At 43.3% G+C, this 14,625-nt stretch overlaps 1 protein-coding gene across 4 annotated transcripts in view; it reads left to right on the plus strand.

Moving 5' to 3' along the window:
• DIP2A (disco interacting protein 2 homolog A) overlaps positions 1-14,625 on the plus strand; it is a 142,743-nt gene that overhangs the window by 95,371 nt on the left and 32,747 nt on the right. For all 4 annotated transcript variants that reach the window (XR_008577780.1, XM_054830887.1, XM_054830888.1 and 1 more), the window contains 6 exons: positions 409-511; positions 4,440-4,504; positions 4,842-4,935; positions 5,404-5,523; positions 6,710-6,824; positions 7,926-8,065. Coding sequence is in view for 3 of the 4 variants with exons in the window: in XM_054830887.1 (XP_054686862.1) it covers positions 409-511; positions 4,440-4,504; positions 4,842-4,935; positions 5,404-5,523; positions 6,710-6,824; positions 7,926-8,065 (637 nt within the window). In the remaining variant the exon portion in view is untranslated. The remainder of the gene's footprint in view (positions 1-408; positions 512-4,439; positions 4,505-4,841; positions 4,936-5,403; positions 5,524-6,709; positions 6,825-7,925; positions 8,066-14,625) is intronic.

Below are 14,625 nucleotides of genomic sequence, written 5' to 3' on the forward strand. Positions count from 1 at the left end.
TAACTTACGGTTACTCTGTTGTAGTTTATGTCTCAGCACGTTTTCTTCCTTTAATCTCTTGATGCAATAAAAGAGATTACTGTAATATTTGTAACTGTGGAACAAGAATGTTTCCTTTGAGGTTGCCAGGCAAACTGTGATTTGAGTGGTTGTGCTGAGTCAGATTGAAGATTGGGGATAATTGGCATTTTGGGATCCCTGGGACAATTTGTTTAATTGGGGTAGAGAAATAGTCAGATTTCATATGATATTAGTGTATTCTCTGAACAGAAATGCATCTTTCATGGTAGCTTTTTTTTAAAAAAAAACCACCTTCATTTTTGTAATAAAATATCCTTTCAGTTCACTACTGTAAATTTTCCAGATTTTGTTGTTAATCCAATGCTTCTATAAACTTTTTCTTTTCAGTACAAAACAAGTAAAGAGGGCAGCACAGTGGGCATTACTATATCTCATGCTTCCATGCTGGCACACTGTCATGCATTGACTCAGGCATGTGGTTATTCAGAAGGTAAGTTAGATCAGTACAACTTTAAAATGATACTCATAGCTTTGAATGTTCAGACAATTTATGGTACAAAAACATATTTACTGTCTTAAAAGAACTTGGTAGCTTTAATTGCAAAGGGAAAGACAAGCTTCCTCATTCATAATCAATCTGGTATGTGAAGGAAAGTAAGAAGCCACTTGTGAAATCATAATCACAGAATCCCAGACTGGTTTGGATTGGAAGGGACCTCAAAGCCCATCCAGTGCCACCCCTGCCATGGGCAGGGACACCCTCCACTAGCCCAGGTTGCCCAAAGCCCCATCCAGCCTGGCCTTGAACACTGCCAGGGAGCCAGGGGCAGCCACAGCTTCTCTGGGCAACCTGGGCCAGGGCTTCACCACCCTCACAGGGAAGGATTTCTGCCTCACATCCCATCTCCATCTCCCCTCCTGCAGCTTCAGGCCATTCCCCTTGGCCTGTCACTCCCTGCCCTTGTCACCAGCCCCTCTCCAGCTTTCCTGGAGCCCCTGCAGGGACTGGAAGGGGCTCTAAGGTCTCCCCGCAGCCTTCTCTTCTCCAGGCTGAACAACCCCAACTCTCTCAGCCTGTCTCCATAGCAGAGGTGCTCCAGCCCTCCCATCATCTTCGTGGCCCTCCTCAATGTGTATTAAAATTTTTTTAACCTAAAATCCTTATCAATTTTATTCAAGGGTTTGGATTTTTCAATCTTCATAAATTTGTTAGTCGGTGGTAAGAGCTATACTGATTTTTCATCCTCTTGAAAATGACTTTGCTACGAATCTGGTTTGCCCTCCCTAATGCCTTTTGAATGTACCGGCCACTTTATGAGGTCATAAGGGGGCCAGTTTGAGATGCCCACAGGTTAGAGGAGCTCTCGCAGCAGAAATTGAGGGAGCTTTCTTAGACTGATTCTAGAGACCGTTGGAGTAGCTTGGATCTCTGAAGAGCTTTTGATGCTGCCAGTTCCAGCTATAACTGCTCTAACAGTGCAGACTGCTGTGCCATGCAGCCAGGCTGGGGTCATTGTGCAGCTTCTTGTTCTCAGGAGAAAGACTTGCAGTTACTGACTGAAGGGAAGGCCTTCTGAAGTCTTGACCTGAAACCCAGTAATGACTAGATGAGACGTAATATGCATCATAGTCCTTATAACTCTTCTACTTTGTGATTCCTAGGAGTGTGACACTTGACCCCTGTAACACAGGCTTGATCAAGAACATCTGAGAGTTGCCATACTAAAAAAACACCCCGACTCGCTTGGCTTTACTGCTCTTGCACCTTTGGTGACCCTGCCTGCCTGGATCACAAAGTCCTAGTGCAAGTCATCTGGCCCAATTACTTGAACTAAGTCTGTGATTCTAGATAGGGCATTCGAGGGCATGAGGAGATTGCTAACAGTTGCTAACTGTCTTCTCTTGCGCTTTTTTACTTCCCCCTTCATTTGGGCAATCAGTTTACGCCTGTAGTGCTTCAAAGTCCACACAAGTAGTATGATAGGGTAAAAGAGATTTTACAGTCAGATATCTGTACTCTCTTTAGTTACCATCAAAGAGGACCCTTTCCCATTTTCGGGACATCCCATCACAGCTGCCAATTACAAGAACTGTGCTGGGAGAGGGGAGGGTGCACCCAGCCTGTAGGTGAAGTGTTCCAGGCCAGGCTGGATGGGGCTTTGGGCAATGTGGTCTAGTGGAGGGTGTCCCTGCCCATGGCAGGGGGTGGAACTAGATGGTCTTTGAGGTCCCTTCCAACCCAAACCATTCTATGATTCTATGATTGCACAGCAGTTCCTGAATCCTGAAAGGAGGATGGCAACCAGTTATGGATCGAAGTTGTTTACACATCTTAATGTTCAGACAAATGTGGAGTGGTGTTGCTAGCCATTAACATTTCAGATCTGCACAGAGAGTACTGAATTCCCTTGTCCTCTTATATGTTAGTTTTTCAAATTACCACATGCTAAAGATGCTGTCACAAGGTTTGTGTTCTGTTTAGACCATACCCAGGATAAAGGTTTGCCTTCTGTTTTATTTATACTTGTTGCAGCTTCACAATTTTGACCGCAATAGTTCCTATTTTCAGAAAAGAAGAGATCTTCGTCTTAGTTAATCATGTCCTACAAAAGAACATCTCCTTAGGGTTTTGAATCTACTCTGTCTAAGAGAGATCTACCTGTATTCAGTCATTTTCTCAATTAATAGCCAAGAGCTGCACCTGGTTTTGACCATGTGCAGAGAGTTCATCTGTGCCATCATCAACCAAAAACTTTTCCCTTTGAAATCTGTTTGCTCAAAGAATGTCACGGTTTGACTAGTTTTTATCCCATAATGGGGTAGCATGTGCTAATGTATCTTGGGAGATGCAGAATCACAGAATGGGTGAGATTGGAAGGGACCTCCAGAGGTCATCTGGTCAACCCCTCAGCTCAAGCAGAACCACCCAGAGCCAGTTACCCAGGACCATGTCCAGATGACTTTTCAGTATCTCCAAGGATGGAAAATCCACAACCTCTCTAGGCAACTTGTGCCAGTGCACAGTGACCCCTGCATAAAGTTTTTCCAGCTACTCCAGTCCCTCAGTTATCCTGGTGGCCCTTCACTGGACTCACTTCTGTAGCTCCGTCTCTCTCCTGTACTGGGGAGCCCAGACACGGACACAGCACTGCAGGCTGTGGCCTCACCAGTGCTGAGCAGAGGGGAAGAATCGCCTCCGTTGACCTGCTGGCAACACTCCTCCCAGAGCACCATTAGCCGCCTTTGCCGTAAGGGCACGTTGCTGGCTCACGTTCAACTTGGTGGCCACCATGAACCTCAAGGCCCTTTCTGCAAAGCTGCTCTCCAGACTGCTGGCTCCCAGCATGTCCTGGTGCACGGGGTTATTCCTCCCCAGGGGGCGGGACTTTGCATTTCTCCTTGCTGAACTTCACGAGGTTCCTGTCAAGGTCCTTCTGGATGGCAGCACAACCCGCTGGTGGATCAGCCGTTTCTCCCAGCTTTGCGTCATCTGAAAACTTGCTGACGATACACTCTGCCCCATCATCTAGATCATCAATGAAGATGCTGAGCAGAACTGGAGCCAGTATTGAGCCCTGGGCTACACAGCTAGTTACTGGCCTCCAACTAGACTTTGCGCCACCAGACAGCACCCTCTGGGCCTGGTGGTTCAGCCAATTTTCCATCCACCTCCCTGCTGCTCATCCAGCCCATACTTCATCAGCTTCTCTGTGAGGATCGTATGGAGTCTGTCAGAAGATGCTGTGAAACTGCTGGCTGCAGGGTCTCAGAGCTCTCGGTCACCCAGAGAACGAACAGAGATGTGGCTGGCTTACCCAAGTATTTTATTTATTGGGAAATAGCTGTGTACATTCTGAAAACTTAAAAAGAATAATAAACACCCCAAAGAACAATTTCTTGTGCATGCAGCAATCCTACATCAGTGATAAGGAAGTTTCACCTGATCAGTATAAGATATCCCTCTAAAATTGGGTTAAATCTGAAATCGCATAAGGAGGTCACATTTCTCAGAGAAAACACTAAAGAAAATTTATTACAGCCATCATAATATTTCTCACTAAATTTCATTCTTTCAAATATAGCTGAACTTTTTCAGTTCAGCTGAAAAAGGCTGCATCAAAACTAAAGTTTTGGTCTGCGAAGTTCATTGGCAAGTTAACAAACACATGGTATAATGAAAATGGAGTCTTAAATACTTGGTAATAATGTAGTCTAATTATAATTTAAGGATGATTATTTTCAGTAAAATAAGACACTTTCAGCTTAAGCAGCCTGTTATAGGCAAGAAGGCATGGCAACATAGCTTTGATTTCTTAGTGGTGTTGGAAGTTTCATAGCTGCTTTAACACGTATTTTGAGTTCTTAAATATTCTCATGAATATGCTGGTTAAGTCTGATAGATTTTCCTTCGCTTTCAGCTGAAACACTAACAAATGTCTTGGATTTCAAAAGAGATGCTGGCCTTTGGCATGGAGTATTAACAGTGAGTATTTGAATGAATGAATGAATGAATGAATGAATGAATGAAAAAATCTGCAGCAAGTTGCTTCTCTCAGGGGTAGAGTATTGGTATCAGGATGGTCAAACTCTCAAACTAGTTATCTTTCAGTATTTGTGGTTTTCAGAATAAAGTGTTACTTTTTCAGTAACAGACTGCACAGGCATACTTTATGTTTGTAATGACTATACACATAGTTTTCACTAACAGGTAAATGTAAGAGTTATGCTGTAGCTGTGATGATTTTTTTTTTAACGTATTGGTACCTGCTGTGTATTCTTTGAGCCACTTGAAAGTTTATGTTTTAATATTTTTCTCATAGAGTGTTATGAACAGGATGCATGTCATCAGTATTCCCTATGCATTAATGAAGGTTAATCCACTTTCCTGGATACAGAAAGTCTGCTCATACAAAGGTAACCTTAAAGTATTTTTACTTAACCCATCTCTTTTTGGATGATTTAAAAAACCAAAATAATTAAATAAATTTGTTTCTATAAAATGTCTGCTCTAGCTGAGGCCACTGCTGTTTTATCCAGCTGACTTTATCCACAGCTTTAGCAATTGGGTACTCCATTTCAGTATTATATGTCCTGATAGATTCATAGATGAATGACATTGATGGCTTCTGATAGACCTTTAAAGAAGCTGTGTTTCTCATCTCAGTATTTGAATTTACAGTAAACATTTAAATTCTGTAATGATGTCCATCTGGAGACATTGAGTATACACGTCATAGTAGTTAAATATTTGGCATTTGTATTTGTTTTCTGTGTCTGGAATTTGTTTTATAAATTTATGTAAATACAAAAATGTTTATATAATTTTATAATTGGTCTTTATTTTGTTCTGCGCATACACCATAATTATTTTTGTATTTTCAGCCCGCGTAGCAGTAGTGAAATCACGGGATATGCACTGGTCACTTTTGGCTCAGAGGGATCAGAGAGATGTCAGCCTGAGCTCTTTACGAATGTTGATAGTGGCAGATGGAGCTAATCCATGTGAGTACGGATGCATTTTCTGAGTGTCAGTCCAAGGTGAACTGAAGCACGCTGGAAGTGGCAGAACTCAGTCTGCACCGTAGGAGCTCAGCGGCACTGGCTGTAGTTCAGCAAAACAGAGACAGCAGCAGTATTTCTTTGCCAAGGACACTGGAGTGAAACTTTCATAGAAAATGTTCTGAAGGATCTATTCTTTATATAAAGAATAGTTAGCAACGTAATTCAGAAGAGGCTTTTAAAATTTCGAGTAAATCACAATGCCAGTTTCGAAGTAGTTGCTTGTGTATTGTATGTAGACATCAAATCTTGGAGTTGCGGTGTGTCTGTTTCTGTACATGCCCCTAGGGCTTGTCTCAATCACGTGCAAGGACGTAAAAAGGGGTGCAGTCACAGCATTAACTCAAACCCATGACAATTATTAACTAGAGTATGCGGTAGGTTCTTGCCTTTTTCTGTCAATCATATGGTGGTGGTTGGCAGTAATTTGAGAAAGCAGCTGGGAGGTGTATTTTGCAACAGACAAGAATGTACCTTGGTTGGTTAATTCTGCTGTTCTGCTACACCAGAAAATCAATCGTATTTCAGATTCCTTGGAGTTGCCTAAGAGGTCAGCAAGTCGTGATGGTAGAAGGTGAAAGCTTGAAATTGTCTCGCTAAGATTTGTTGTAAGCACGGTTTCAGAGCTGATGCTTAGAATTTTAGGCAGTTTGTTCTGTAGTAGAATACTATTTGTATGCTAGTGATGCCACTGCTTTTTCATTGCTGTTTGCACTTCCTAGCTATATTTAGCTGTGTAAATTCATTTTTTAACTTCATCTTTTCATCAGTGCTGGACTCTTATATGAATTGACATGAAAGTATACCTAGGATGTAGTACAATCACTGAAGTTTGCTCGTTTGCTTTAAGTGCTGCAATTCCACAACTGTGCGATACAAAGCTGTAGGCAATGAGGTGTCCTCTTGCTTTTTGGGCTGAGTGCTGAAGGCCAGGTAGAGTTCTGAAGTGAAGATATGTCAGAAGCATTTGATGTTAATTTCTAAATGCTTTGGTTCTGTGACCTCTATAAGAAGAGCTCATATAGGAGCTATATAGGAAGCTGAGAGTAAGCACAGACTTTGAAATCCTGCAGCTCAAGCTTTCCTGCCCTTGGCAAATTGTTTCCAATTGTGTGATTGTTCTTTTTAGGGTCAATATCTTCCTGTGATGCGTTCCTGAATGTATTTCAATCCAGAGGTCTGAGACCAGAAGTAATCTGTCCGTGCGCTAGTTCTGCAGAGGCACTAACTGTTGCTATTCGCAGGTAATTCTCTTCTGAGAGATGAACTAAAGCATTTCTTGACTATTGAAATGTATCTGGTGTTAAAATGGTAGTCGGAAAAAACGATTACCCCCATAAAGGTGCCCAAAGACCTAGACAGAGGAGGTCTGAGACTGACAGGTATCTCCTTCACTGAAGGACGGGTGATTCTTGTTTGTTTTCTTTAAAAAGGTTAATATTTTCTAAAAGTAGTCAGCCGTAAGGTGTTGGGGTTTTTTTACTGCTTGGGAAAGTGAGGTCTCATCCTCACTGATGTTGCTGGAGGACCTTTATAAAATGCCCCAAAAATCAAGACTGTTACTCATTTGGGAGGAAGAAGATGCTGAATATTCAAGTAATTGCTTATATACAATGTCTTGTAAACAGGAAGCTACAGAAAGAAAAAAGTATTTGTAACTGGTCTGAAAAATACCATTGAATTTCTGGAGATAGCAAGGGATGCTCTGAAAAAAAAGGAAATACTTCGGTTATGTATGGACGTATGTTTGGAATATGCTGGAATATTTTGACAGTAGTTTTGGTCAAAATGTGCTTTTTTGGAAAATCAGTTTCAAGAAAACTTGAAACAAAAAAGTTTGAGATTTTGGAGAGTACTTTCTCTGGTGGGAGAACTGACATTTCCAAATTGAAAAAAAATGCACTTAAGGAACTGGTTTTTACAACAGTGTCTGGAATCTTTTGCTCTGTTCCATCCTGAAAGTCGAACAGTTACACAAAATGGAGTTGTTGGTCCTCAATCGATTCTGCTCAGAGTAAGCAGTGTCAAGCCCTCCAAACACTTCCTAATTTTTCCTAGTATTTAGAAAATTTAGCCTTTGAATGCTTATTCTGAACACTTCTTTGCCCATAATAGACCTAAATCCTCTCTGTAAGAGTTTAGAGTGGGAGGAAGCTATGTGCTGGTTTGTTCTAGCTCTTTTTTCATCTGGTTAAAATATACTACCGCTCCTCAACTCTTGTTTAAAATGAGAAACCATTATTTCTCTTTACCTTAACAAGCCTGAGACTCTTGCACGGTGGTTTTGATGACCATATTGCCATTGGTCTGTTGATTCATATCTGATTTGACTTTCTGTTTTTCAGACCTCCAGAACTGGGTGGGCCTCCTCCAGGAAAAGCAGTGTTATCTATGAATTGTCTGAGTTTCGGCGTGATAAGAGTGGATACAGAAGAGAAGTTGTCAGTGTTAACTGTACAGGATGTTGGTCAGATTATGCCTGGAGGTAGGAAAGCATTTAATGTAGTTTTAAGCGTAGTCCACGTAAGTTATCTTTACTATTATATTTGTGCTGATGAAATAAATAAAAATGTCAAATGATAAATACCTTCAGGGTAGTATGACTTAATGTTTTGATGCGTTACCGAAACACATGACAATTAAGTACTGTCTCAACTAGATTATTCAGTGTTTTCAGGTAGAGATTAATGGACAATAAATTTGAATGACCATAGGTTTTGATATGGGCTGATGCTTTTGGCTGGTCTGCAGAGTTGTGTTATTGTTCACTCGTTAGCATTACATACAGCTATGTAATAACGAATACGACAGAACAAACTAAAATGTAAAGTGTAGTAAGAAATGCAGTCTTTCATCCTGGAGTAACAGTCCACATGTTAGAATAAAATAGAATATTTCAGTTGGGAGGGACCTAAAATGATCATCTAGTCCAACTGCCTGACCACTTCAGGGCTGACCAAAAGTTAAAGCCTGTTGTTAAGGGCATTGTCCAAATGCCTCTTAAACATTGACAGGCTTGGGGCATCGACCACCTCTCTAGGAAGCCTGTTCCAGTGTTTGACCACCCTCTTGGTAAAGAAATGCTTCCTCATGTCCAGTCTGAACCTCCTCTGGTGCAGCTTTGAGCCATTCCCAGGCGTCCTGTCCCTAGATCCCAGGGAGAAGAGCTCAGCACCTCCCTTTCCACATCCCCTCCTCAGGGAGCTGCGGAGAGCCATGAGGTCTCCCTTCAGCCTCTTTTTCTCCAAACCAGACAAACCCAGTGTCCTCAGCTGTTCCTCAGAGAACATGCCTTCCAGCCCTGCCACAAGTTTGGTTGCCCTCGTCTGGATGAATTGATGGACCTGGGATCACAGAAACATGGTGGGATACAGTCTCTTTAGGAAGGACAGGAGGGGCAGCTGCTCTTTATGTGAGGGAACAGTTGAAATGCGTAGAGCTCACCTGAAGATGGATGAGGAGCCAACTGAGAGCTTCTAGGTAAGATTAAAGAGAAGAGCAGTATGGGTGATGTTGTAGTGGGTATCTGCTATAGACTGCCGGACCAGGAAGAACAAGTGCATGAGGCCTTCTGCAGACAGCTAGAAGCAGCCTCGTGTTTGTAGGCCATGGTCTTCATGGGGGACTTCAGTCACCTAGATGTGTGATGGCAGGGCACCAGGGCATAAGAATCCAGGAGGTTCCTGGAGAGCATTAGTGACGAATTCCTGACCCAAGTGGATAGAGGAACCAGTGAGGAGAGGGTCTTTGCTGGACCTCATACTCACAAATGAGGAGGCGGTCGTCGGGGATCTCAATGTCGAAGGCTACAGTGACCATGAGATAGTGGAGTTCAGGATCCCGAGAGGATGGAGCAGGGCAAAAGCAAGATCACAGCACTGCATTTAAGGAGAGCAGACTTCAGCCTCTTCAGGGATCAGCTTAGTAGACTCCCATGAGATAAGGCCCTGAAGGGAGAGGGGCCCAAGAAAGCTGATTAATATTCAAGGATGACGTCCTCCAAGATCAAGAGCAGTCCATCCCAAAGAGCTGCAAGTTGGGCAAAAATGCCAGGAGTCTTGTATGAATGAACTAGGAGCTCCTGGCAGAAATCATACCTGATAAGGAAGTCTATAGAAGGTGGAACAGGAGCAAGTAACCTGAAAGGAATACTGAGACACTGTCTGAGCATGCAGAGATGGGGTAAGGAAAGCCAAAGGCCATCTGAAATTGAATCAGGGGAGAGATGTTAAAGGCAACAAGAAGGGCTTCTATAAATACATAAGTGACAAAAGAAAGACCAGGAAAAATGAGGGCCTGCTGCTGAACGAGGGAGAAGACCTAGCAACACAGGACATGGAAAAGGCTGAGATACTGAATGCCTCCTTCACCTCAGTCTTTACCATCCAGACTGGCTTTCAGAAATCCCAGGCTCTGGAGACCTGGGGGAAAGTCTGGAGTAAGGAAACATAGCCTTGGTAGAAGAGGTGAAGTTGAGGAATACTTAAACAAACTGCACATGCACAAGTACATGGGCCCTGATGGGATTCACCCATGAGTGTTGAGGGAGCTGTTTGATGTCATTGTGAGGCCACTCTCAACAATCTTTCAGTGACCATGGTGATTGGGAGAAGTCCCTGAGGACTTGAGGAAAGCAAATGTCACTCCTGTCTTCAAGAAGGGTCAGAAGGAGAATTCAGGAAACTACAGACTAGTCAGCCTCACCTCAAACCATGAGAAGGTGATGGAACAACTAATTCTTAAAACACTTTTCTCAGGCATCTGGAGGACAAGAAAGTCATCAGGAATAGTCAGCATCAATTCACCAAGAAGTCATGCTTGACCAACCTGATCACCTTCTGTGATGAAGTGACTGGCTTGGTAGATGAGGGGAGAGCAGTGGATAATTGTCTGCCTTGACTTTTGTCAAGTTTTGGACACTGTCTCCTGTACAATCTTCACAGAGAAGCTGATGAAGTATGGGCTGGATGAGCAGCAGGGAGGTGGATGGAAAATTGGCTGAACCACCAGGCCCAGAGGGTGCTGTCTGGTGGCGCAAAGTCTAGTTGGAGGCCAGTAACTAGCTGTGTAGCCCAGGGCTCAATACTGGCTCCAGTTCTGCTCAGCATCTTCATTGATGATCTAGATGATGGGGCAGAGTGTATCGTCAGCAAGTTTTCAGATGACACAAAGCTGGGAGAAACGGCTGATCCACCAGCGGGTTGTGCTGCCATCCAGAAGGACCTTGACAGGAACCTCGTGAAGTTCAGCAAGGAGAAATGCAAAGTCCCGCCCCCTGGGGAGGAATAACCCCGTGCACCAGGACATGCTGGGAGCCAGCAGTCTGGAGAGCAGCTTTGCAGAAAGGGCCCTGAGGTTCATGGTGGCCACCAAGTTGAACGTGAGCCAGCAACGTGCCCTTACGGCAAAGGCGGCTAATGGTGCTCTGGGAGGAGTGTTGCCAGCAGGTCAACGGAGGCGATTCTTCCCCTCTGCTCAGCACTGGTGAGGCCACAGCCTGCAGTGCTGTGTCCGTGTCTGGGCTCCCCAGTACAGGAGAGAGACGGAGCTACAGAAGTGAGTCCAGTGAAGGGCCACCAGGATAACTGAGGGACCGGAGCATCTCAGCGTATGAGATGAGAGAGCTGGGACTGTTCAGCCTGGAAAAGAGAAGACTCGGGGGGATCTCATCAATGTTTACAAATATCAGAAGGGAGGTTATAGAGAAGGCTGAGTCAGGCTCTTTTCAGTGGTGTCCCATGACAGAACAAGAGCCAATGGACACAAACTGAAACACATGAGCTTCCCTCTGAACAGAAGAAAAAACTTTTTCCACTGTGAGGGTGACTGAGCACTGGAATGGGAATATCTCCATCCTTGGAGATACTGAAAACCTGCCTGGACATGGTCCTGGGAACTGGCTCTAGGTGGCCCTGCTTGAGCTGAGTGGTTGGATGAGATGACCTCCAGAGGTCCTGTTGAACCTCAACCATTCTGAGAGTCCCAGACTCTGGATATCCCAGCAAACTGGTGAGTCCTGGATTTACCTCAGTTTCTTAATGACATCTGTTGGCAACACTGTGCTTCCTAAAGTAGGTAGGTATGGGTGTTGTTCCCCAGCCCCGTGGATTGTAGCAAGGAGACTTTGTTCCCTATTGTTCTCTTTTGAGGCTAGGCTGCTGAATCATGCATTATTTGGAGACGAGACCACTCTGAAGAAGATTAATAAAATTAGGGTGCCAAACCAGACCTAAGACTGTGGACAATGACTGGGATTTGTGTCATGAAAGACAGACTGCTTAGTGCCCTTTACTCCAGAAGTGAAGATTGCAACATCTAGGTTGGTGGTGTAATGTTCCCTGGCGCTATCTGTCTGAGGGTACCACTGGCTTCAGGCCCTGTCCTGACCTGGTCTGGGTGTGCTTGGAGAGGATGAGTTACAGATTTTTTTTTAATTCTCCTTATCCCTTCAGGTTTACTATGTAGTGACCAAAAAACCTGATTAGTTCTGGTCATGCCCTTGGCACTCATGGCTTTGCTGTTCTTAGTCCTGTTACAAACCTCATTCCTTGCTGAGCTGTGGTTCCAAAGCCCTCCTCTCTGTAGAGCATTTACTCAATGGAAAGATGAAGGGAAGAGCCATCTTGTGCTATTTCAGCAACCACCTCTTCCCAGTAAATCAAGACTCTCATTATGACTAAGAAGAGGCAGACACCTTTCCAGTCTGCTGATAAAAATTTCAGCCATCTTGTAGCAGTTTGCACTGATCTTGTTTCATTTTCCTCATTACTCCCAGAAGCACTTTGCAGCTGAGAAGGTTGGTGATACAGTTATTCTCACTGAACTGACATTCACATTCAGAGCTTCCTCCTGCTACCAATAAAAGACTGAGCAGAAGCTCTGCACTTCATACCAAAATAAAGGGAAAGGAGCCCTTCCTGTGGGGATTCATGTCCAACCTCCTTATTTTAACTGCAGAAAATTGAAGATCTCTATTCTGACCTTCTAGATAGATAGGCAAGGCAAGATATTAAAAATGTTCTCATGAGAGCAAGGGCTTTGTGGCCAGCAGGAGGCTTTTAATACATTCCTAGATCTGTTCATGGAACTGTGTGCGTTATGCAGATCCTGATAGAGTTCAGTGTGCCAGACACGCTTGGGCAGCTGGTACCTGGGTGGGTCTGTGAAAGATCCTTGTGTACTCAGTGCTCTGGCAGTTGCCATTGTATCACCATCTCTCTTTTCTGCTTATGATCCGTATGAGCATATGTAGCATCACAGATCTAAGTCAAGGTAATTTACAGCAAAATTATTTCTGCTTCAACTTAATGCTCGAGGAAGTAAGGTTGTCAAGGCAGGCCAATGTGAATACAGCCATCAAGGATGATGACTGTGTGTTGTTGTATGACCTCAATATGAAAATGTGAGTGCAGGAAAAAAAGAGTATGGTGACTTAATCTGACTTAATGGCTCCTGAATTGCTTCACCTGAATGTTCAGGTTGTTAAACTTGTCTGCAAAGACACAGAAGATGGTCAGCTGCGACTGGCTTCTGTATCTCAACAGAATGGTTCTTTTTCCACTTCAACTAGAATACAGATGGCATAGACTACTACTGCTGTCCGGTTTGGCTGTTCAGACCACTGATGTCCCATTGAAACCCCACTGAAATTTAGCTGCTTCTGCTTAGGTTATGGGTTAGTCAGAGGAACATGGAGGCAACAAGTTTGCATGCCCTTCAGGTAGTCACGAATCCTTTGGTGAACCAACTGAGGTTGAACTGAATGTTGGTGCAGTTTCTGAGAGTTCAAAAAAGCGGTGTTTGATGCAGGATTAAAATCTTTCTTTGGATCATTTTATCACATGGAGATCCTCTTGGATTTGCTGTAGGCTTGTTCTCTGGGCAGAGTGTGCTTGGCTACACTAAGGCACAAAACAGTCTATGGTTGTATTGCACCTTAAGCTACTCATCGTATTCAGACATTACAGCTGTAAGTCCAGTTGGTTAATCTTCCGTAGTGCATTTGCTCAGTGGCAGGTTCAAATCTGCCTTATGATGTTGGAAGAATTAGCTGTATGCTTGTGGGTAAGTAATTTCACCTTCCTCTTCTATGTTAATGAAAAACATGTCCCTGTCCTTGTGAAATGCTTAGTTGGATGCTGAGAAGGATCTTTGATGAAACTCCTTCTCCTTTGTCAAATGCCTTGGAGCATTGTCTCGCAAATCTAATGGACCCTTCTGGTTTAGGATGCCATTGACAGACAATTGGCAACACTACCATGACTTTCTACATTAGTAAGAAATGTTGAGTGACTTGTCTGTGTGAGGGGAGAACAGCTAAGTGTGTATCCATTTAGTGCCTCGAAGTAGTATGACTTGTAATTGATGATTATTGCTATTGACTGATGACTATTGACTATTTTAAAATATAGTAGTAAGTGGTAAAACTACTTGTAGGTTAAGCAGAAGTTGGGCAACTTAATGAATTAACTCTGATTAGCATTGGGCTATCAGTATCTGGGGCAGATTAGCTTCAATTTGACCAAATGATAAAAATTCCAGGTCTGAAAGTATATTTTAGCAGAAATTTCTCTCTACATTCCTTAAGTCAGAGCATACACAACAGACTACTTTCTAGAGGATAATCTGATGACTTTGTTCCCTGTGACTGTCTCTGAAAAATTATAATTAAAAAAATTGTTAAAAGCTTCCAGAGTAGGAAGAAAATAAAAAGGCTAGCAGTTATTTATAGATGTGTGCCAAATGAAAAGAAATTAATGACTTATTTTCAAATGAGTCTGCATGTACATTCTACCATGGGATATGCTTGTGCCTTACCTTGTAAGATCTATGCTTTTTCCGATGTAGTGTTCATGGAGGATGTGCTCTGTCTATTCTCAGTTGGTGTTTGGCATACAGGAGAGAACATACCACCATTTCCTTTCCTGTTAGTTGCCCTCTTGAATTACTCTGCTGACTGATGAGTCTTGCTCTTTATCTGGTTTTGGTTTTGTATTCTCTTCCTTTCCTTAGATGTCCGTGCTTTCACCAAAGACCTAATTTGAG

This window comes from Grus americana, chromosome 6, assembly GCF_028858705.1.
Source record: "Grus americana isolate bGruAme1 chromosome 6, bGruAme1.mat, whole genome shotgun sequence".
In the NCBI taxonomy this organism is placed as follows: Eukaryota; Metazoa; Chordata; class Aves; order Gruiformes; family Gruidae; genus Grus; species Grus americana.